General features: G+C 39.2%; 1 protein-coding gene across 3 annotated transcripts in view; it reads left to right on the top strand.

The window, feature by feature from the left end:
* Positions 1-11,131: 11,131 nt before the first annotated feature.
* Archease (protein archease) overlaps positions 11,132-25,315 on the top strand; it is a 95,822-nt gene continuing 81,638 nt past the window's right edge. For all 3 annotated transcript variants that reach the window (XM_067158116.2, XM_068230245.1, XM_067158115.2), the window contains exons 1-2: positions 11,132-11,221; positions 11,625-11,649. In XM_067158116.2, the coding sequence (XP_067014217.2) occupies positions 11,170-11,221; positions 11,625-11,649 (77 nt within the window). In that variant the 5' untranslated portion in view covers positions 11,132-11,169. The remainder of the gene's footprint in view (positions 11,222-11,624; positions 11,650-25,315) is intronic.

Here is a 25,315-nt window from a genome sequence, read left to right as displayed (position 1 = left end):
AGTTCGCGTTGAAATTGAAACAAATGAACCTATTCCAGCCAACACTACTCTGCATTGCATTATTATTCATGAGCACATAATAAATTATAAACCACTAACGAATGAAGTATTTTTCTTCCAATAATCTTGCGCGAGGTTTTCTTCCTTTTTTCTAATAGTGTATATAAACGATGGAGTGAGGATTCTCTGCTTCATTTCTTCGATATCAAGCACACCACGTGTGCAAAACCCAGAGGAGTGTTATTTGACATTCAGAGGTTACCTACTGGAGGTTACGAGATAGCCTGTTGTAATATAGATTCGTCTACAAATGTGTTATCTACTGCTCTATTAGGTATGTGTGTACCTAATTTAGATTTCACGCTTACGTCGTTTTTCAATCTTCTCAGTGAACAACAATATCAATATCTGGTTGTGTACAACTGTGTTAATGAGTTACCTCTATTAGCACTGCGAAAGTATCCTCGTACATGCATAATTGACTTGAACACTATAGAAGGTGTACCCGATTTAAGAACAATGCGTAACGAGTGTTTCCCCGTTGACTGTCCGCGCCATTTACCACATGTAGCAAGACAATCAGGCAGCTGTGCTATGTTCAATGTTCACCCAGTTCATAGTTGGTTAAAGTGGTCAGATGGTGTGATGAGAATAGTGTGTTCAGTAATAAACAAATTTAAGAAAGGAGGTGTGAGCAGATTCAATAAATTTGTGTGGGCTTTCTTCCCTGAAAACATATTATCTATTTATGAGCAACATCAGTTAAGTGCGCTCTGGCAGTATCTACCCGATCATCTGAAGGCGAACTTACACCATGCATGTCAGGATTCAGGAGCTAACATCAACGACAACGTCCGAGCTTGATATCAGCTACTAATTCATCAATTATTAAGGCGAAGAAAAAATAGATATAATAGCATCCTTTTTTTCCTTGCTTGCTTTTCGGTTTTATTCAGCTACTAACTAATTTATTTTTTCTCCTCTGCAGGTCTCTCCTCATAGTGGCAACAACAACAACGTCCGAGCTTGATATTAGTTACTATTTCATCAATTATTAAGGTAAAGAAAAAAATATTAGTTTGCTTTTTCTTGCTTGCTTTTTCTGTTTTATGCTGCTATCAACTAATTTTTCTTTCTTTTTTCCCTCTGCAGGTCTCTCCTCGCGTTGGCAGTCGAAGATTCAGTCTCTGCAGATCTCTCCTCGTGGTTGCAGTTACAAATTCAATCGAAAATTTATATTTAAAAAAACCTCTGTAGTTTCCCATTCAATAAACTTGATTGTAAAAAAGAAATATGTTCTCTTTTTTTCATTCTCCTACACCTACTTTAGTTAGAGTGCAAGGAATAAAAGGAGAGGCAGCGCAGGATAGTTGAAAGAAAAACAACTTTTTGATCATCTAGTTTAGAGTTTTATTTTTTCGAAATAGAAAGAAGATTAAAGGTTTACAATGCACTTTAATGTATATATAGATATAGATATATATGATAGAAAGTTAACTTACAGTACAATGGTATACAATGTACTTTATAAGAGAAGTTATAAATACATTGCAATATATTGAATAAAAGAAACAGCGAGTGAAATTCTATAAGATTACATTTTTTCATAATTAAATAAACATAATAGTATACAATGTACTGTAAAAGAGAAAGTATAAATACAGTACAATACATTGAATAAAAGAAACAGCGAGTGAAATGTTTATCTAGTTTGACATTCTATAAGATTACATTTTTAATTAAATACAGAAGAAACAAAAGTTTCTAAAATAAAATGATTAAAGTAATCACAAGAACCTCTCCTCTTATTACTTAATAATCACCTTCAGAGTAAATTACATTATTTTTATACAGAAGGGTAAACTGATGACGAAGTGGAGGAGGTGCTCACAAGAAAAGCAAACCTACTTTGCAAGATAGCTATACATTATTTATACTTCTTTTCTCTGCAAGACTGTAATGTCCAAATGGTAATGTATTAATTTTGTTATCTGTGATGTACCTTTCGTCATCATTAGCTGTGAGTGCTAGTTTGTATTGACGAACCGTGAACACAGAATGAGAAGTGGAAGTGAAGCACACTTGTAGTTTGGTCACTCGTTCACCTTCATACAGACAACTTCTATACTGATCAATTGTGAGGTGATCGACAACATTTTTTGAAACCCTTAGCTTTACATGTAGGTTTCTCTTTTTCACACAACTTAATAGCATACATCTTTGGTCGCAAAGCTACAAATTCTTCAACAATACTTCCACCGTTTTCATCCTTCATCAAACCTATTTCACCTGAATTTTTTCTTTCAATTTGGAAAGGTTTTTTTTCATTATAATTTCCTGTGTCAAACAAAACTGAATTTTCCTTCATAAACTCGTATAAATCAAATGAAAAATTGTATATCAAACTGTCGGTGTCTGTGTATAGTAGTTGAGAGTTTGAATCTGTGTTTCTCAAGATAACGTTGTAGTGAAAATCGTTCATTTTCATTTTTGACAAATCTAAAATTGTAGCACCGAGGTAAACCGGTTGATTGTGAAGAATTTGAAGTTTCATCATTTCGATAATCATACACTGATCGTCTACTATAATACGACGTTTGAAGTTTGCTCTTGAGATCAACGTACGTGCACCAGAACGACCCTCCCACTGTGTGACTCATCTGATGTCGCGCAGCTTCCTTACGTTCATTAATGAACGATCAAAAATTGCGTTATTCATTAATTTATAGAAACTTTTCTCGAACTCATTTTTTGCTAACTTTCGTTTCTCTGTGTTCAAATCAATGTAGCATTTTAACCATGCGCTCTAATTAAACTGAATCGCTCTGTAAATGCGAGCTACTTTCATACCTAATTCTACACACTGTTTTATTAGCCTATAATGAAGAACATACCGTTCCTTGTTGTAAAGAGTGCTCATTAGTTTCGTAGATTTTTCAGGACACAATGGATAATCGGCATGTTTATCATGAAGTTCTGGCGGGTAGATTAAATCAGCTTCTATCATAAACCCAACATCTGCTTCATCTCCTACATTCATAATGTCTAAATTCTCAACGTTTTCGACCCATTGAAAGCCGCCCGTTGGAAGAAACTGTTGCATAGCGAATCCATACAAATTGTTCACGTCAAAGTACATTATGTATAATACCGGTTTGGACTCATCGTATGTTAACATGTATTTGTTATTTGCTTCTGCATGCCGCGTAACGCATTGCAAATTACCACCACGTATGGAGCGTTCGAAAAACTGCAGCATGTCTACATCTTGAAGTAATTCTAGCTGGACAGCTGTTATTTTTTTTCATAGCACTCCATGCCATAGACGGTACCGTGTAGAAATGAGCGGCATCAATACCATATGTCTCTTTTCCACTCAATCTAAAGTTTTCAAATACATCGGCCAAGAGTAAAGTATCGATTTTCAAGTAAAGATCAGAATATTCACCCAACGATTTACAGTTAAACTTATTCCAAATAAGGTGAGCAAACGCGTAGTTTTCTTCCGAAAGAGTTTCACCCTTTAAAGATCTAAGGAATGAACTCCTTGGCGGTAAACTAGTGTCGTCTCAACACCTCCATACTAGTAACATATTCGTATGGAAATATCCCTTTCCGAGAAGCGACTTTAAACTGTAAATCATCGGTGAAATACCGTTTCGTTACAAGCTTTGACTCGTCACTAAGTAATAGTGACATTTTGTCCAGCGAAAAAGGAATGAAGTTGTAAGTGTCTATAAGTCTTAGTTCAATACATTGTCTTTGGTTATAACGTATGAAGTTTGAATATCCTTTGTATCGTTCCATGTTCACTGCTAATAGTTTAATGTTCGTTCTGAGATTTGTCACAACATCCCCTCTCTTCCTATGCAGTACTCTAATTATAAAATGACCATCATAGGCTGTCAAATTATGGAATGCTACCGGCAGGATAGAAATTTTACGATACTGTAAGTTACACGATTGATGTGCTGATCCCCTATATACACCCGTTAAATGACAGTGATCGCGAACTTTAATTTCATTATCTGCAATTTCCTTCTCACATATGTGACATAATGCAGACGAGAGAAGTGCATTTTCTTGCTCAACAGTTAATGGTAACATCGGTTTCGTTTCAAAATAATAGGGCGCAAGCGTGTCCACTAAGTTATACATCTCATCTAGGAACCATTTAACACAATCACTACCTCGATAGAGTTTGAAAGAGCACAAATCTCTATCAAAAATTCAGTGTAAATAATATGCTACACTGTATGGCACATGTTCTTGAATTGAAGTTGAATGTGACGAGTTATCATTTGGAAAACAAGTAGACACCGATTTCAGTATGCATTCTGTGTCAGCATACACAATAAAAGGCACTGGCTCTTTAACCTTATACACTGCAAAGTACACTAGCAGTTCCTTATGCGAAGGAATTATACTTTTGCCCACCGGAAATTGTATACAGTCATTACTGTGCAAAGCTAATTTTTCCTTATTGTAAAAGTAAGACAAACACCGTCTGCAAATATAAATTCTATTCCGGTTCTTCGTAAGAGGTGAGTGCACAAGACGTGCAAGATTCTTAATCAAACAAAAGTGATACTTCTCACGGTCGGCAATCTGAAGCATTAGTAGATCTACTTTCTTTCCACACGTTTTATGTGAAATGTACAAAGATACAAGAGTAAACTCTTTTTTTCATCATTCTGTCCTATGCACACCCAGTTGTTCTGGTCATACTGCGCTCCGAATACATTCACGGAGATTTCGTTTTGTTCTTCAAATCTTCTCATTTATCTCATTTCCATCGGGATTGGTATGTCTTTTAAATTTAAAATTGCATTATAATGTGGATAAGAAGAAATGCGATCTACATGATGTTTAGCTGGAACTATGCCAGCAACTACACTCCACGCAAAGCAAGCATCTCGTGTGTTCTGCAGATTAATAACTGCTTTCTTGTTTCTAATTGCTGTAGGCAACGTTAGACTAGTTGGCGACTTCCCCACGTGAAATCCTACATTTTTATTCATGTTTATCCGCAATTCGCAGCAAAGACCAACCCGAATCACGAGCCTCGAACTCTGATAATTTTTCAGAATCGGTTTCGTTACATGTTCATTGTACAATTCTCTTAAATTAGTATCTTCGGTAAATTCAGCGTTCCTTGAATGAAGATAATTGTTATCGATTTTATCGTGAAGAACATGTTGTGTGCAGAGAACGGCATTTACTTTTAATGCTTGTGTGTTAAGTACTTTCTTCACATATTTATTAAACCACACGTAATATTTATCTAGGAACTCTTGGGGAAGTAAGAAATCATTGTTAACGTTTACCACCGCTAGTGTGTATACTCTGCGCCGAAAAGCTTCCTCGATTTGTTTACACTGGAAGGCAGACAAATCTTCTACGTGAATAGTTAGCCCATTAACAGCGCGAGCGTGAAAATAAATTCCTATAATCCGATTACGCATTTCTTCTAGCTCGTTAAGATTTTCAATCAGCTCGAACTGAGCTTCTTCTCGCTCCTCGCTAGGTTCTAGTTTTCTACGTTTGCTTGAAGGATACTCCATGACTAAAAAAATTACGTTTTTGTGCTAAATTTTTCTGCGTTCTCAAGACAAGTCCAGCAGTTGCTGTAGCAACGACTTATCAAGAATGTATTATCCGTCATCACCCAGTATAACCAACGAGCTAGCTCACTCCCTGCTACATCTAGTGAACAGTGAACAGCTTCGCTTGGAAACTCGTCCTGAAGCTTCCCCTACAATGTATTCCGGTAATGGGAAATTTTATTCGATTCTTGTGAAGAAAAGGAAAATTCAATCTTGTAAATTTCTTCGAATGTATTATAGCCTACAAATAGTAAAAAATGTTCATTACTTGAGAATTCACTTAAAAGAAATCGCACTACAGCAGCTCTCACCTCCTGCTGGCTTTCATATGCTTTACACAGGTTCGTCACATATACTGTAAAATGAAAAAAGGGCACACCCTCTGTTCCATAGTTCAATACTATTAGCACTCACTTCTTGTTGTTGTTGTGCGTTTAGTTGTCCCGCTTCATCATCAACAGGCTGTGAAGTAGCGACCACTTCCTCCTCTCGATGTGCTTGCAGACGCCGGCTCTGTATGCATGGATATGCTTGACGTTCAGTTCCTGGTTTAATCTCAACTTTCTTCCACTTCATCGTAGCAACACCTCGGACCTGAAAAGAAGCAGCACATACTATTTTCAATTAACAAAATAATTATACAATTACGGTGAAAAAACAGTTACATATAAGAACGAAAATACTCTCTGCATACTTACTTAGTTAAAATAAGTGTCGTAACTGTTGACATTCTACTGTAGGAAGCACACTTGATGGTAGCCCCTCTCCATGCCTTTGTACATCATTTTCAAGTTGTTTTTAATGAATTTATTTCTTCTCTTTCTTCTGCTGTAAGTTTTGCGAATTGCGCTGGCAGGAAAACACTCACAGTCTCCTCATTTTCCCCTGCTATATCAACGATTATTTTCCTCCCGAAACGTGTTTCTACCGCTCTCAGCGCTTTAACCTTAAATGGACGGTTAAGTTGCAACTCGCTTAGTTTTCTATTATGAAATTGTGGTGCCTTTGCAATTTTGTTTAATTTAATTAGCATATCCATTCTGTTGATGCTGCTATATCTTTTAAAATGAACAAACTAAATAAACTTACACTTACTGAAGAGGAAAGAAAAGTAGTAGTAGTAGTAGTAGTAGTAGTAGTAGTAGTAGTAGTAGTAGTAGTAGTAGACTCTTCCAATTAGATGATAGGTTTCATGTCGTGTTCTGTTCCTTAAATACTCCCTGCCACCACCTTCACTCCTCAACAGTGAGCTGGACTTGTCACTGGTTCACCTTCACTCGAAATTACAACCTACCATAAACATCATGTTCGTGATGGAGATAACCTTCAACAAGCTAGAAAGCGGCTCTTGCCTAGTAACAGCTGCACTGTAGCACTCCTTAGTGTTTCGCCCCACACCCACAGTAAGGGAGGAGGAAGGGTTCATTTTTTTTTACATAAACTATCATCCTGTTCAGCTTTCACCAGCAAGTGACCTATTAAGGCTAATCCAGTTGCACATAGTCACTGTACCTTGCCCACAACCGTAACTTTTCAAGCAATTAATTACCTCTGACATAATGACCTCTGAGTGTGGTGTTCTGATTCCACATGTGGTTGACACCCTTAGCCAGTGAAAGCCACTCCAGCAAATGACCTTTTAAAGCAAATCCAGTCACAGCACCTTGCCCCACACCTTTCAAGAAATAATTACCTCTTACATAAAGACCTCCGGGTATGCGTAGTTAACATTCCACACGTGCCTTAGCAAGTGAGAGGCCCCTTCAGGGAGGGAAGCCCACGCACATGTGCGGAGGCTGCGGCTGGTCTAGAGCCCTTGTGGTCCAGTCCCTTTCTTTCCTATCTACTAATTTGATCCAAGGCAATGCAGTTGCTTGAAATCTGCTGGTTTTACCTCATGGTGAACCAGCACTCTTTTGTACGCAGTTTTAAACTGAGCAGTAGCAGGGTTATTGTTATCATCACCTCTCCTTCTAATGGCAGACAACAATACCTCCAAACGTTCCTGACTGAATTTGTACAATAACAAGTATTTCAGTTTAGGCTGCTCACTGAGAACTAAATACTTATAGAGGCCAAGGCAACTTCTTATGCACACCAAAAATCCAAGAAATCCAGTCTTTTTTCTTGAGTGAAGAACAGAAGAGTCTGATGAACTTGATGTTGACAGCCGCATAATGTATGATTCTGCCTTGCTGAGGAAATCGTTTATAAAAACCTCTGTTTTTGGAGAGAATGCACACCAAAATCCCTTTTTGTAATATATTCCTGCTGTTCAAAATGTCAAATATGTTATTAAAAATTTCTACAAATTCAGCTGTAGCTTCACAGTTGTCAAATTAATCATACCCTGAATTTTTCAAATACCTGATTGCCTGAGCCACACTGTTACTCAAAGTTTGGGCTGCTAATTTGACTTTCATCTTTTCTGATTCTCAATGAATATGGCGCTTACGAATCTTAGTAGCAAGCGTTAATCCCTCTTTTAGTTGTATTTCCACTAGTTTTTCTATATATGTCCATTTTATGGCCTTACCTTCACTGTTAAAAATTGTGCCCAAAGAAACCAAAGAATTCCTCACTAATTTTACCATGTGGCACACATTTATGAAAATAAACACTGGCTCTTTTGTCAATGGGTGCTCAAACGAGTTTTTCTCATTGGCATGGTGTATATCCAGGCCCAGAAATTTTACCATTGACAAGTTGCTGGCTGCCCCATCAAACGTTAAACTGACTACATGAATAACAGTGTCATGCAATGTGGTCAGAGCAGTGGTTACTAAATTTGCCTTAAATTCTCCTGACAAACTATCAATTAAAAATAAGCTATGGGAACCTTCCAACGGTCATTGATGGCATTTACCAGAAACACAAGAGCCTCCTTTGCTTCTGGGAGTGAATCATCATCAGCATCAGTCCCCATGTCCACATAACCACACGTGACCTTTCCATTCCTTTCTATCTTGTTCCTGATGGACATTTCATCAGTGATGAGACTACAAAGAACAGGTTTACCTGTGGCATCATTAACCTCTTTCACTTTAAGCTTTAGAGCTGTTAAGGCTTCTTTTGTGAATCCAAGAGAGCCATCAACATTTTGGTACCATTTCCTGAGAGTGCGTGGATGAGGCAAGCATGCTTTGAACACCTTTCTTACATAGTCGTAAGCCTTACTGGAGTAGAAGTGCAATGTAAGGGCGAAGCATCACAAGCCTTCAGAATACTGTTGCTGTTTGTTACCCAACATTTTCTGGAGCAGTTCTTCAGCATTACCTGAGAAGGAAGCCTGTGAAGGTAAAAAAAATTGTAAGTAGGAATAAATAACTTATGCATGGTTATAAAATGTTTCTAACATAAAAAGCACCTAGTTGTTGGTTACAGGACAATAATCAATCAAGTTCTTTAAGATTACAAAGTTCTCTTAAACCAACAAATGTAGTGAGTATAAAAAAGTTTTACTGACCTTTAACACTGCTTTAGCATTTTCATTTATCATTAGTTCCTTCTGTAAATGAGCCACCAATGAATTTAAATAATTAATTTTTTTCTTAATTCTTGTATTTTGTTTCAGTAGGTTTTTCAGTCTTTTCCTTTGAGAACAAATCGTGCTGCGTGCATTGAAGAGACATCTCTTTGCCTTTTGGGGGGAATTCATGTCACTTTGTTCAAAATCACCAATGTAATGCTTTCTTTTTCTAGACTTGCCTAGAATGTCAGAGCTAGTACTGGGAATGTTTTCGGTGCATGGAGTCTGCTGCTCAGTTGAATTATCATTACTTTCACTTACTGGAAGTGAAGATGAAGTGCCAGGGGTGTTTCGACTTTTAGGTGGCTTACAATGCCTGGATTTTTTATTCAGGTGTTCTGGAAATTCGAAAACAGTCGAAACTGATCCTTTCAGAAGAAATGGATGGCCAAACCTCTCTTTGTTGAAGCAGCTAGTTTCAAAATGCCTTCAACAAAGTTTACTATATTTTGATGGCTGAAAACCCTGTGTCTTCATATTCATGACCCATTTCTTCAGCAATTCGGTGTCTGAATGGAAACTGTAATAAGTGAATAAAATAATCAGTTATGCTTAGAGGGTGATATCCAGCAATGTATCCCACAATAACCCATTGTCAACCCCACTCCCGCAACATTTATATCTTACATTAAATAAATTATGTTAATTAATTTCAGTGATTTGGGACATACTGGCCATCATCCCCTAATACTTAGGTGTTTGTTGAATTTGTCTGATAACCTTGTGTGTGTATTTAGTTTTTAAAGGTCTAGGATTCAGGTAGGTGGGGAGAGCTTTAACCCTTAGCTGACCGAGGCACGGAGGCTTCCCATTTTCTACTTATTCCCCCAGCATTGTCTTTCACACTCCCACCAGTATCATTAGCCAAAAAAACGGCACTATCCTCTCTGCTGGTCATCAACTGTTCCATTTACAGCACTGTTACACCACTGCCATTTTCAACAGGCCTAGATAATCTGGTAACAGAATTGCCTCCTGACTCGTTGATTGCTGTTACTTGTCTGACTTTAGCTATTTTTAGCACTAAACAGGTAATAAAATGCATTGTGCACGCATGTATCGGCCAGCGGCAACGGATCACTTTCATCATCTTCTGGCTCAATATCATTGTCACAGTTTTTATCCAGTTCAATAACTTCTTCTAAAATTTCTAACAGTTTATTATCACTTAAAAACCTAGCCATATTTACCAATAACGCACTAAACATTCTAAGTCACTCAAAAGTTTATCGCTAAGTGGACAGTGATTATCTGAGGTTATGTTCATACACACATTGCGCCTTCTCACAGACCGTCGGTACTCTGGAGTACACTAACATAAAAGTTACTATTTAGGTGCAAAACTGTTAACATTTCGTTGAAAATTATTTAGAACACGAAAAGAATGTTCGATATTCACAATAAACACGTTTTCAGAAAGTCTTGTCATGTGAAAGATCATTCAGACGTCATGAAAGACATTACATTTTCAACAAGGGCCATAAACATGGTAATAACCGTTTCTGTTACCAAGGAGATCAAATACAAGCTACCCAACATTAAGTTTTCACGTTTGCCTTATAGAATTAAAATGCATGGATGCTCTAACAACTTCCAGACGCGATATCTGCCGAACATTATGAGTAAAGTGGCAAATTAAAAGCTGGTACTTACAAGTATAAACGGCCTGTGTGTGCTCTTTGTGTGGGCACAGATGTGAACAATATCATCTCCTAAAGTGCAAAAACAGAACGAAATCTGTGACTGGGTATAGCATAGACTGATCTTAGATATACTTCTTTCTTTCTTTCTTTCTTTCTTTCTTGAGGAGGTTTCGGGTTATCCGTATTACTAGTATTATTAAAATAAAACGAAAACGTCTAGAATACATGTAAGAGAAGATAATGAGGTTTCATCACTTTGATCTTTCGAGATTTCACGTATTAGGCAACTTTTATTGATTTCCTTGTTTTGCTGTTTTTGATATTGTGTTCCATATCTTCCGGATATTTTCTGTGGTCGATTTTGTTTAGCTTGATTGGCTTGGTGTACTAAATGGCGGACATTTCTGAAGAAGAACGAGTTATCCCGCCGTGTAAATATGAATGTAAGTATCGACTGTAATTTGCACATGTTATATAAATTAAGAAGTCTCTTACTTATTTGGATAATTATTAATAATTTTGTTACATTTTCCCTTGTTTTTTTGTTGCATGTTGTTGCACGGCTGCCCATCCTACTTATTGCGTCATTAGAGTGAAGTTTTGTAATCTTTCTCTAGTTTAGTATTCACCCTGGCATATTTATACTATTATTTAACAGTATGTAATATGCTATTAGCTGCATGGGTGATTAAATGTGTTCCAGTGGTTTGTAGGGTTAATGTTTTGACATTGCGATGCATGGAATCCATAACCTTATGAAAGCCATTTGTAATATTTAATATTACTTTAAATGTTTATATACTTCTGTAGTCATTTTTTAATACTTTCATATATTTTTTTTTACAGATTTGGATCATACTGCTGATGTCCAGTAAGTACTATTATTCTCGTGTTTGTATTTTACATTTGCGATGTAGCCGGCGTTAAACGAGAAGTAATGACTAAGTGAGGGGTACGAAAGAAATATATATATATAAACTGAAATTGTTGATATTTGCGGAGAGATTTGGAAGTGCAAGGTACAGAGAAAAACGGGGCTCATCAACGTTTGGCCAACTTCTTAGTAGAAGAATTTTAAATTTCAAAACCTCGAAGAGCTTGTTCTTTTACCGATTTTAATGTCCAGAAATTCATGGTACATTAATTATAAATATGTAACTTATTTTCATTATGGAATTATTACATACAAAAAGACAAAAATCGAAATATTTTCTGACTACATGTTGTTGTTTGAGTCATCAGTCCATAGACTGGTTTGATGCAGCCCTCCATGCCACCCTATCCTGTGCTAACCTTTTCATTTCTACGTAACTATTGCATCCTACATCTGCTCTAATCTGTTTGTCATATTCATACCTTGGTCTACCCCTACCGTTCTTGCCACCTACACTTCCTTCAAAAACCAACTGAACAAGTCCTGGGTGTCTTAAGATGTGTCCTATCATTCTATCTCTTCTTCTCGTCAAATTTAGCCAAATCGATCTCCTCTCACCAATTCGATTCAGTATCTCTTCATTCGTGATTCGATCTATCCATCTCACCTTCAGCATTCTTCTGTAACACCACATTTCAAAAGCTTCTATTCTCTTTCTTTCTGAGCTAGTTATCGTCCATGTTTCACTTCCATACAATGCCACGCTCCACACAAAAGTCTTCAAAAACATCTTTCTAATTCCGATATCAATGTTTGAAGTGAGCAAATTTCTTTTCTTAAGAAAGCTCTTCCTTGTTTGTGCTAGTCTGCATTTTATGTCCTCCTTACTTCTGCCATCGTTGGTTATTTTACTACCCAAGTAACAATATTCATCTACTTCCTTTAAGACTTCGTTTCCTAATCTAATATTTCCTACATCACCTGCCTTCGTTCGACTGCACTCCATTACTTTTGTTTTGGACTTATTTATTTTCATCTTGTACTCCTTACCTAAGACTTCATCCATACCATTCAGCAACTTCTCGAGATCTTCTGCAGTCTCAGATAAAATAACAATATCATCCGCAAATCTCAAGGTTTTGATTTTCTCTCCTTGGACTGTGATTCCCTTTCCAAATTTCTCTTTGATTTCCTTTACTGCCTGTTCTATGTAAACATTGAAAAGGAGAGGGGACAAACTGCAGCCTTGCCTCACTCCTTTCTGGATTGCTGCTTCTTTTTCAAAGCCCTCGATTCTTATCACTGCAGACTGATTTTTATACAGGTTGTAGATAATTCTTCGTTCTCGGTATCTGATCCCTATCATCTTCAGAATCATAAATAGCCTGGTCCAATCAACATTATCGAATGCCTTTTCTAGATCTACGAATGCCATGTACGTGGGCTTGTCCTTCTTGATTCGATCCTCTAAGATCAGACGTAAAGTCAGGATTGCTTCACGTGTTCCTACATTTCTTCTGAAGCCAAATTGATCTTCCCCCAACTCAGCTTCAACTTATTTTTCCATTCTTCTGTAAATAATACGTGTTAAAATTTTGCAGGCATGAGATACTAAACTAATAGTGCGGTAGTTTTCACACCTGTCAGCACCGGCTTTCTTGGGAATAGGTATAACAACATTCTGCCGAAAATCGGATGGGACTTCTCCTGTCTCATACATCTTGCACACTAAATGAAATAACCTTACCATGCTGGTTTCTCCTAAGGCAGTCAGTAATTCAGAGGGAATATCATCAATTCCAGGTGCCTTGTTCCTATTGAGGTCACTCACAGCTCTGTCAAACTCTGACCTCAAAATTGGGTCTCCCATTTCATCAGCATCAACAGCCCCTTCATGTTCCAGAACGAAATTATCTACATCGTTACCTTGATACAACTGTTGGATATGCTCCTGCCATCTTTCTGCTTTGTCTTCTTTCCCTAGAAGTGGCTTTCCATCTGAGCTCTTAATATTCATGCACCTAGATTTCCTTTCTCCAAAGGTTTCCTTGATTTTCCTGTATGCAGCATCTACCTTTCCCAGGACCATACAGCCTTCGACATCCTTGCACTTCTCCTTCAGCCATTCTTTCTTAGCTACCTTGCACTTTCTATCCACTTCATTCTTTAATCGCCTGTATTCTTTTCTGCCCTCTTCATTTCTAGCATTCTTGTATTTTCGTCGTTCATCAATCAGGTCTAATATCTCCTGAGTTATCCACTGATTCTTAGTTGATCTTTTCTTCCTTCCTAACATTTCTTCAGCAGCCCTACTGACTTCATTTTTCATGTCTCTCCACTCTTCCTCTACTGTGTTTCCTTCGGCCTTTTCATTTAGTCCTTGTGCAACATGTTCCTTGAAACAATCCATCACACTCTTTTCTTTCAACTTGTCTAGATCCCATCTTTTTGCATTCATTCTTTTCTTCAATTTCTTCAACTTCAGATGGCATTTCATGACCAACAAGTTGTGGTCAGAGTCCACGTCTGCTCCTGGGAAAGTTTTGCGATCCAACACCTGGTTTCTGAATCACTGCCTAATCATAATGAAGTCTATTTGATACCTTCCAGTGTCTCCAGGTCTCGTCCACGTATACAGCCGTCGTTTGTGGTGTTTGAACCAAGTATTGGCGAGGACTAAATTATGGTCAGTGCAGAATTCAACCAGCCGACTTCCTCTTTCGTTCCTTTGTCCCAATCCAAATTCTCCTACTGTGCTACCTTCTCTTCCTTGGCCTACCACTGCGTTCCAGTCTCCCATCACAATTAGATTCTCGTCACCTTTGACATATTGTATTAAATCTTCTATCTCCTCATATATTCTTTCAATTTCTTCATCATCCGCTGAACTAGTGGGCATATAGACCTGCACTATTGTGGTGGGCATTGGTTTGGTGTCTATCTTGGCGACAATAATTCTTTCACTATGCTGGTCGTAGTAGCTTATCCGCTGCCCTATTTTCTTATTCATTATTAAACCAACTCCTGCATTACCCCTGTTTGATTTCGTGTTGATAATTCGGTAGTCGCCTGACCAAAAATCCTGTTCTTCCTGCCAACGTACTTCACTTATACCAACTACATCTAACTTTAGCCTATCCATCTCCCTTTTCAGATTCTCTAACCTACCACGATTCAAACTTCTAACATTCCACGCTGACTACATACAGTAAGAAAAGGTGCCCATTGTACAGAACTGTTATCTTAATTCTCTGTATTAGGCCTACAGTTTATTTTCTTTATCGTTAGTAAAATGAGAGCAATATGTAAACTAAGGACATTTTTCAAGCCCCTGACCAGCACAGTATCATCTTTTACAATATTTATAACAATTTACCAATTACTTTAGTAACTATTATGTCCGCCACATTCTCTAACACTGGGTACAGTTTATTATCTGTGAGGAATTTTTTCGAAATTTTCACTTGCCTCATTACCACAGAATCTCATTACCTCTTGTAATCTATGAAGTTCTCCACAGATACAGGCAAATCTCCTAAGGAAGAAGAGCATTGTGCTATGTAGGGATGTTTAAGTGAGGGTGAGAAATGCACCGTGAAGGGAATGATGCACTTATCTTCATAAGCTTCTTCTGACAGGTCAAATTGGCCATCAGGATGATGGGAGGATCATGTCTCTTCCGTTTCGCTGCTATGGAGACAGATTCTGTACCTCTGTTGTAAGTGGTCCAGAAGCTCAACAGCGGTCCACTGTCGATCTTGATCTGTATTACTGGCAGGGGTGGAAATGGTCATGGCTTACCTCTCATTCAATAATTGTGCAGTAAGAGGTAACAAAATTGTTATTATAATGAATGCGAGACAAATGTTGTTATAGATTTAATTTGAAAGTATAAGAGTATGGTTGAAAAATGAAAGAATGGACTGTTATATCACAACATTCAATATTGTTACGGATAAAACTCCATGTATTTCATTACTCTGATTTATTTCAGTATGAGCTAATAAATGCACGCACGCGCGCGCACACACACACACATACGAAATACACATAATTCTAACCAGTTATGAATGGCCACACTTACTAATTGCAAGTCTATTCACAAGTCCCTCTTCTTACGGCACGGTAGGAGGTCTAGCCCGTTTGTCTACGTGCGTACGCTTAAGCCTGACTTTCACTTTCTCCATGTCCAGTCACCTCATACAGCAGCTGTGTGTAGACCGCTGAATTTGAACACAGTGCCACTGGCTACACAACACACAATGACTGTTCATTGTTTTGACTCTATAGATAGTTCAGTAATTCACGGAGTCACATGATGTGAACAACTAAACATATCAACGTTATTCAACAACAGGACGATACATTAGCGAACATTAACACAGGTCCATTTACCTACACACTCGCAATAGCGGCTTCCCTCGCTGAGCCTTAGTTCACAGAAGTACACAAACACACAGTACAGTCTTCCGTTCTTTTGTCTCCACTTACTGGTCTCTCTGACACCACAACAGCTCCTGGTTCACACCTCGGTGGGACACTAGCGACAGACAACACTTCTGTTGTCCTCAGCCCAGCCGTTGAACCCCATCACACTGAGTCTCTCACTGACTCCACCTCGGAACCCAACTGACACTCCCAGTCCAGCACTCAACTGACTGTCCGCGGCTAGCCTCCCTTTTTATAGCTTGGGTGATGTGAGCCAGAAATTTCACGATATCACTAGAAGCAGAACATTTCCGTTGAATCTCCAAGGAACTCGCACGTAAGCCAGGCCACGAGAATAATATACGGAAAGGCCGGCCCCACCCGACAAGCCGGCTGGGAGATCTCAAGTCGTGTGAGTCACCAGCCCCTCCCTGGAAGTACTGAAAGGGGCTACCACGGGGCTTGCACGTAACACGTGATATTATTTTCAAACAATGGGACTTGAACCAGCTAAACACGGCATCTGAGCGTTTGACTTCAACAGCTTAAAGATCCTGGCCATCAGGCGGGCTAATGGTAACAAGTAATATCTTCTTCCTGGAAGACCTGAGATACGACCAACTACCTGCAATAACAGCATGTAATCAAAGTTATTCATTGAAGATAAGAAAAAGTGGCCAAAATACAGAAAGACTTTGATGCAACAGACACCTTCGTATACAGAGATTGGACGGGAGTACATTATCAGCTACGGCATGTAATGACGATTTAAATCTAAGAATTTCATTTTTGTCCGTATTCATTAGTTATTCGGAACATAGAAAAAATGATGAACTCTTCTCAGAAGAACTATTAAGGTTTCACTTTACTTTTTCCTGCCTGCTGGCTCTTCAGAAATGTGTGCACGTGCGTTTTGTATTCAAGAATAATTCAAGGCGAATATTTTCGCACTGCAAGATGTGTGGTTAAGGTTATTTTTAATATTTATAACTTTTGCTTTCTCAACGATTCATTTGTTTCTACATTCGTCCCTGTTTTTATCTCCTCGTAAGATGTGTATTGTTTAATGTAACGCCTTGTGTAATATAAATGTCTACATGCTAGCCTATTTCCCACATTTTGGCTGAAGATGACGCCAAACAGCATCAAAACTAGTTCCAAGTGTAAATATATGTTGTAAATAAACTATAACATTTTTGTATTGAAAAGGTGGACCCTTTTAAGTTTCCTATCTTCCATGTAATGACGACTCTGTGTACATGGGTTTCACCATAGGAAATGCATTCTCAAACTGTTCCATGAACCTACAAGGAAACGTGTGTGTGAACTATGCGGCGGAGAATGTGGAAAGTACCACATCCAATGGTGCAAAGATAGGATCAAATCTCTGACAGACTACAGCAAGGAAACACAGAGTGCAATGTGAGCGGTTACGGTACACAAGCCGGCTATCTCCAGTTCACTCGTAGGCGCCGTCATATGCTGTTAAATATGTTCATTAGGGTACAAGGAAGGAGTAGAGGTGCGAAAATACTAGGTTTTTGCATTATTATCTGCCATATAGTACATTTAAGGACACTATATAAGACTGGTAGAGCACATGGCAACCATGTTTACTTGGTGACGGAGGAGTGATGACGTCATACCTGACGTCACAGAGTGTAAGAGAGAGACAGGGAATTAATATCCAAAAACTAAGTCCGAATTTTTGCTACTGCGCATGCGCCACCAATTTAATTATTTAGCATTTCACTGTGGACAAGAAAAATGATCGTGACATCATAAGTATGACGTCACACCACCCTCTATACCTCCATAAACAACACACAACAACCGCGAGAATGTGACGTCAGCCAGGCCCGCCAACTCTTCCTCGCGGAGTGAAGGGGGGTGTAATCATATGATGTCCGCTCTTCGCCAATAAACAGGTAAGTAGTGCTGTTAGGGGTTTTGCGCCACATCACAGAATGGTACTCTCAATAAGGTGAGTAAGCTGCTTATTATAGTGTGTGAATTTATTGCATTCTGCGTCCATGCTATTGAAACGCCGACGTTCCATCATCCGTGACATGTCCTCTATCGCCATGTGGTTACGTTCGTTAGGTTGGTACATCAAGTGCGCATGTGTAGATCAAAGAAGGAGGGGCGGTGATTAGATGGAGTTGCAGTCGCCATTACTGTCAATTCACGTTTCGAATATTGATTTAATTAATGGTTCGTATATAAACATTGTGCGGTACTGTGTGCTTAACTCCGTAATGAATGATTCGTACATTCCGTGTGTGTTTATGTGCGTTATTCAAAATGTGATGGAACTAAACTTGGGATTGCTTTCAACTTTAAATATGCTGGCAGTGCGTGTAATGGATACAAAAATAACCTGCTGTATTACTCGGTGAGTACCATTTGAAGACACTACTTCCTAGTCTTGTTACTGTGTGCACTTGCAATGTAATGTAGCCTCCGTTTTATGTTTGCTGTGGGAGTAATAACATGTTTTTTGGGTGGGTCGGTAGGTCACTGGCAAGCATTAAGGTAGTATCGCTCCTCATTGCTGCTTCACGTTTCGTTTCATATCGTTCGTACATGCTTTTCTGATACCTAAACATGCACGCGCATGCGTAACTTTGGAACCGTAAATTGCTCCATAGGATCCTGCGCTCAGGCGGTATCAAAGCGATCTCTGATGTTTTCTTCCTGTGTTTTTAATTTCCAGTATTTGAATGGTTCATTGTGCTTTCTATGGCGAATTTATATCATAACTATGCATTATGTGATGTGCAGTGCTCATTTTCTGCTGTAACCCATGGGATGCGTAGTTTGTGTTTGTATGCACATTTAAATATTAGGTGTTGCCTCATGACGTCATAGTTTCATCATGGCTGACCTTCCACAGGTTGACGGGATGAACTATGACGTCATAAACATGGCTACCCTGGCAAGAGAGTCGTACCACTTGGCAAATATGGGCATTTAATAATTACGTACAAATTGCAAAAACTCTTTAATTTTTGCATCTAAGTTCCTTTTTTTGACATGGTAGAATTCGCCCTTCAGGTTAAAAAATTTCTGAGACCCGAATTGGAGATAGCTGGATTGTGTACCGGACCCGTGTGGTATCTATCACACAAAATGCCGTATAATTTACAGGCAATCTGGGCCAGGTGGATGGTAGGTGTCACTTAGTCTTGCAGATTTTATGGTGGTAACCGTGCACCACCAGAGAGTTCACAAAATGTCTGAATTTTTGTTTCCATCCAGGGTATATAATTTTTTTATAGATTATGAGCATAAGTGTTTTTGATACAAGTTTAGAATTGAATGCGTAAAAGTCTTGTTTTCTGCCATTTTCCATTAGTTGAGCAGTTACTAGCAGTGCTCTACTGCTGTGAGAACAACTGATGCAATATGACTAGCAGCACACAGTCCGGTAGAAATCCAATAAGTGTGGCCTAATAGTTATAGCATTATAATGGATTTGAAATGGTACAAATCTTATGTGAAATACCTTGTAGAGGAGAGATGTGTTTTTACTGCGATAGCCAGGGACCCACTCACCAGCCCCCAGAAGTATGTTTACTTTAATAACCTAATGTAATTTACCACGTGCCATTCTCCATTGCTCAAGCACGCAGTAGTGTTTCCATTGGCCGAGATACAATTGGATATGACTTAATTCCCACCAATCAAGTCAAATCCATTCCGGTATGAACCTGCTCACAATAAAAGCACAACTAAATGCATTCTGTAATGAAAAACAATGTACAATACAGAACAACAATACTTTTATATTGAATTTACCTTAATGTTGTGGAGCATATAGCACACTCGCAGCCTTGAAAAATTCATGCATCCACATGTCAGTGGGGAAGGATGTCTTGAAGAGGAATTCTGCCAAGTACTCTACAGTGTTATGTAATAGGTAGGGACTCTCTTAGAGGCAGCCCTGCCCAGGGAGTGGCGCCCATGTCTATGAGAATCCCAGAGCACACTGACCCGCTGTGTAAGATCTGGTAAAGGATCCCAGCTCAGGGTAACAAGCGAAGACCTCAACGGCAACAAAAGCGGAGAATATGATTCGTTACGGCGGAGCTGTCTGGGGGTAGTACAGATGGAACCCACTGCCTTGTGGGATGAGGAGGGATTGTCAAAGGCTAAGGGAGTAAACCCCGAAAAAAAAAATCCTCAATTACGTTACGCCTAGCAAGCCAGTAAAACAGCTTATTTGTAGTTGCTTTCAAAACACATAAGAACCTCAGAATGCATTATCAACTAAATTAAGATGCCAGCATGAGCAGACTCATCAGAATACGGCCTGATGATAGAGTCTTGCGAAAATTCAAAAATCCCGGAGACGACTGACACGGATTGGGACCATCACCTTACTTAGTCTAACAGGAATATGTGAAGAACTAGTGGACCTCATGGAAATAAGGAAATAAATGATACTGGGTATGAGTGAAACCAGATGGAGATGGAAAGGAATGAAGAAATTAAGAAAACAGTATTGACTGTAGTGCCATGGAAATGACAAAGAGATGAGGAACGGTGTTGGTTTCATCATGAGTAAAGATCTAGGAGGAGTCATTGACATTCAGTACGTTAGTGAGAGAATAATAAAGGTGACTGTGCATTTAGGGAAAGAAAAACTTTGGTACAGGTGTGTGCACCTCAAACTGGATGTTGTCAAGAGGATAAGAACCAGTTTCTTGATGATTTGGAAAAAGTTTTTAGTAAAGAGAGAGAGAAGAGGATATGAAAATGTAATGAGACCTAATGTCGGAAGAAATATAGAAGGTGAACATCTTGACTTCTGTATGAGGAATGGCTTGGTGATGAAAAACAGTTGGTTTAAGAAGAGACAGAGCCATAAGATAACACAATACAGTTGGGATGGATTACAAAAGATTGTAATTGATTATGTCATCTCAGATGAAGAAATGAGCAGAATAACAGATGTCAGAGTAATACCCAGCGAGAGTCTTGACAGTGACCACCATCTATTAGTAGCCGACCTGAGAAACTTCTATGTGCCAAAAGTACACAACAGGGAAATGCCAAAATCAAAGTATGGGAACTCCAGAAAATAGATAAGAGAACTGAGTATCACAATTGGATAAAATCCTTCTTGCCAAGAGATGAAAGGAAAGATGGAGAGGCAGAATGGACCAGACTAAGAGAGACATTGGTTAAGGAAGCAACTGAAGTTTGTGAAAGGACAAGTATGAAAACAAGGGAGAAGGAATCACCTTGGTAGAATGAAAGAGTGAGAGCAGCAATCAGGGAAAGAAATCTCTTGCGGAAAGAAAGGGAGGATCGGGAGAAACATAAACCGGATCTTACTAGGGACGAGGCAAAGATCAGAAACCTTGAACAATTATACCGAAACAAGAAACTGGAACAGTTACAGAAGAAAAGACCAAGGCATGGAATATATTCACTCAGAAACTGGAGGAAGACAGCAGAGGCAATAAGAAACTACTGTATAGTGTTATCAGAGGTTAAAGGAAGCCAATGATTACTATAAAGGCACTTGAAGATGAAAATGGAAGTCTGGTTAGGACTAAGTGACATGGAAGAAGTCCTGAAGAACCATTTCGAACACCTACTGAATAGACCAGTTCAAGAACAAAATAACAGAATCGGAAACCCAAGCCTACAGTGAGGAACCTCCCATCACCTGGACAGAAACTGAAACAGCCTTAAAATCTATGCCTAAAGGAAAATCTTCAGGTGCAGATGAAGTGAATGTGGACATGATATAGGCAACAGGCATGCAGGGTATACAGTGGCTGCACAGATTACTAAATGTCATATGGACAGACAACAAAATACCTGCAGTTTTGAGCAAGGGTGTTATAATTCCCCTGTTTAAGAAAGGCAGCTGATGGAAATCCACCAACTATAGAGGAATAACACTGCTATCTCATGAGCTAAAAATTCTAGAGATCATAGAAAGGAGATTGAGCACCATCACTGAACCACAGTTAGAGGAGGAGCAATATGGATTCAGAAGTAACAGATGAACAGTGGATCTAATTTTTAGCACCTGCATGCTGATGGAAAAGTATTGGGAGAAAGGCAAGAACCTGGTCCTTGTAATCTTGTATATAGAAAAGGCCTATGATAGTATTATAAGAGATACGATCTGAGAGTATCTGAGGAAAAGAAATGTGCCTGAAGGACTGGTAAGGAAAATTCAGATGATGTAGAAAGACTGTACTATCTGTGTATACAAATTGGGGAAGGTCAATCATCATGGTTTGAGACCAAGAGTGGAGTTCAGCAAGGAAGTGCACTGTCCCCACTACTGTTCATTACTGTTATGGACAATATAATGAAGAACTTCAAGGAAAAGATAGGTGAACTGAATGCAGAGGCCTTTGTTGATATCATGATTTGGGATGAAACAGAAGAGGAAGTACAGACCAGACTCAATGTTTGGAAATCCCAGTTCCGGGAATATAATCTCAACATCAGCGAGACCAAGACCGTGGTGATGGCAGTCAACAGAGAAGGGCGTCCAGCAAGTGTAAAACTAGGAGACCACCAGCTAGAGTGTGGATAGTTTTCCTTACCTTGGAAGTGTAATCTCCAGGGATAATTTGGTCAGAAAGGAAATTACAAACAGAGTGCAAAAGGGATCAGAATTTTACCAACAAGTAAGAACACTTTTATGGGAGGACATGATTCCAAAACCGGTCAGACTGATGATGTTCAACAGCTATTTCATACCAATATTGACCTATGGTATTGAAGTGTGCACCCTCACAATAAAGAGATTCATCAAGACTGCAAGCATCAGAGATGAAATTTCTTAGATCCACCATGTGGAAGACCAAGATGGGCAAGTTAAGAAATGAGGTGGTGGGGAAAGAAGCCGGAATAAAGACATTCCTATTAGACAGAATCGCCACATCCAGACTACAGTGGTACAGGCATGTGATGAGGATGGAGCCTACAAGAACTGCCAGAATAAATTTGGAAAGACAAGTGGACGGGAAAAGACCTGCAGGAAGACCTAAAACCCAATGGATGGACATGATCAAGGTTGATCTAGTTGCCGGAGGATGGACAGTGGCTGATATTCTCCATGACAAGTTTATATGGACAGGAAGACGTGGTAGAGGCTCATGAACAGTACCCAGAAACTGGAACTGTACAATGATGACTCTACAGTGTGTGCTATTTTCTCCTGTCAAAACCGAAATGGAGTACGTGCCGTGCTTTAAATTGTCAGTGTCAGCTTTTCACCACTGTCCAACATAGAATGCGGTACGGAATGATAGAGGTCTAACAGCCGCTTTATGGCCCTATCCTGGAGGCTTCCACACCGAGACCCCCTTTGCTTGATCACAGTCCAGTGGTTTTGTCACTAACTGGACCTAACCCATCCAGACTAATGGTTTTGTCACTAGCCAGACCTAACCAATCCAGATCAATGGTTTTGTCTCTAGCTTTACCTAACCAATCCAGACCAGTGGCTTTGTCATTAGCCAGCATGATAAATCAATTCAGCTTTTCACCATCGTCCAACACAGAATGCGTTGCTATTGCCCTATGGAATGCTAGAGACCTAACACTGCCCTAGACTGAGAAATGTACCTTGAATGAAGGATTAAAAACAAATTAAATATCAAACATTTTTTCCCTTGCATTATGATCTTGCTCATGTTGTTTTATCCTGTCTCCTCAGTTCTTTGAATATTTATTTGATACATCTTCATTATAGACTATTATGCCTTTCAGCATTCTGTGCGCCTCCACAGTCCTCTTTTTGAAATGAGCTGTGTGGCCTCTTTTAGTTCCATAGCTTGTAAGATCATTAGAAATTGGGTCAACCGGGCGAGTTGACTGTGCGGTTAGGGGCGCACAGCTGTGAGGTTGCATCCGGGAGGTAGTGGATTCAAACGTCACTGTCGGCAGCCCTGAAGATGGTTTTCCATGGCAAATGCTGGGGGCTATACCTTAATCAAGGCCATGGTTGCTTCCTTCCCCCTCATAGCCCTCTCAGATTCCATCGTCGCCATAAAACCGATCTGTGTCTGTGTGACATAAAGCCGATTATAAAAAAATAAACTGAGTCTAACCATTGTTGTCTTGGTCTCCCCCTATTTCTTTTACCCTCCATGACAGTCTTTTATTGTCCTATGTAACCCATTTTCTTCCATGTGCCTCACATCTTATACTGAAAGAAAAATAGATTATAAGACTCCTCCTTAATTAGGTTAGGGATTCCTGGTATTTATTTTCTAGCGTCTTCGTAGCAGAAAGGTTTGTTCACAGTATTTTGCATGTTACGGTAAAGCTACATACAAAACCAGCCATGATAGAACAGTCTGGCCATGGCTATGGTAGTGCTACCTGTGGTTCATTTAGCCATGCCTGTGATAGAAAGTAGACTAAGCATAATAAATATTTGTATGTTTCTATTTTTTCTTCTTTTTACCAATCATTATCATCTTTAGCTCAGTAAAATACTACTAGAATGTTAATATTACATCGGTCTATCCATCCTGTCCGTCCATGTAGACTTGTATGCCTTCCAGCATTCTGTCTGTAAGCCTCTGTGAATTAACTTCTACAATACTCTGTTTCCTACTAGCTCTGTGACCTCGATTTCTTCTACACCTCTCATCATTATATCTTTTAAAATTGTCTGTTATTGCCTTCATCCCCCTCTACTCCTCTTGACCGTGTATGGCCAAGTCCGTTATTCTCCTAGATAGATAGATAGATAAGAAATGGGTGAGCCCTGTTTTCGCAGAGCTCCACACGTAGGTCTATGAAGACCCTTTGTGCCCCTTGAACGGGTTTGCCTAGTCCAGACCTAGTGCTCCTATAAAGGATACCAGTGTCCGGATTTTGGCGTTCCTGATGTCCTCCAGGCTCACAAAATGTGAGCCCAGGTATCGATGTCTAGTGCCTGCAAAAGCCTCGCACTGACATAACACATGCGCGGAGGTCTCCTCCTCCTTACCACATCTTCTACACATCGGATCCTGGGTGATTTTCATGATGTGTAGGTGTCTCTGTAAGGTATTGTGGCCTGTTAACAGTCCAACTACCATTCTCATTCTGGTCCTATTCAAATTCATTAGGACCTTTTTATAGCTTTGACTAGGCCCTTTGATAAGTTCACGTGCCTGTCTTGCTATGGTTAACCTCTTCCAAATATCTAGGTGAGACTGGTTTATCCATTGGGATATTGCCAGTCTCACACTTCGGAGTGACA

Source organism: Anabrus simplex, chromosome 14, assembly GCF_040414725.1.
Source record: "Anabrus simplex isolate iqAnaSimp1 chromosome 14, ASM4041472v1, whole genome shotgun sequence".
Classification (NCBI taxonomy): domain Eukaryota; kingdom Metazoa; phylum Arthropoda; class Insecta; order Orthoptera; family Tettigoniidae; genus Anabrus; species Anabrus simplex.
Note: the sequence above shows the minus strand (reverse complement) of the source record. Positions and strands in the feature narration are given on the sequence as shown.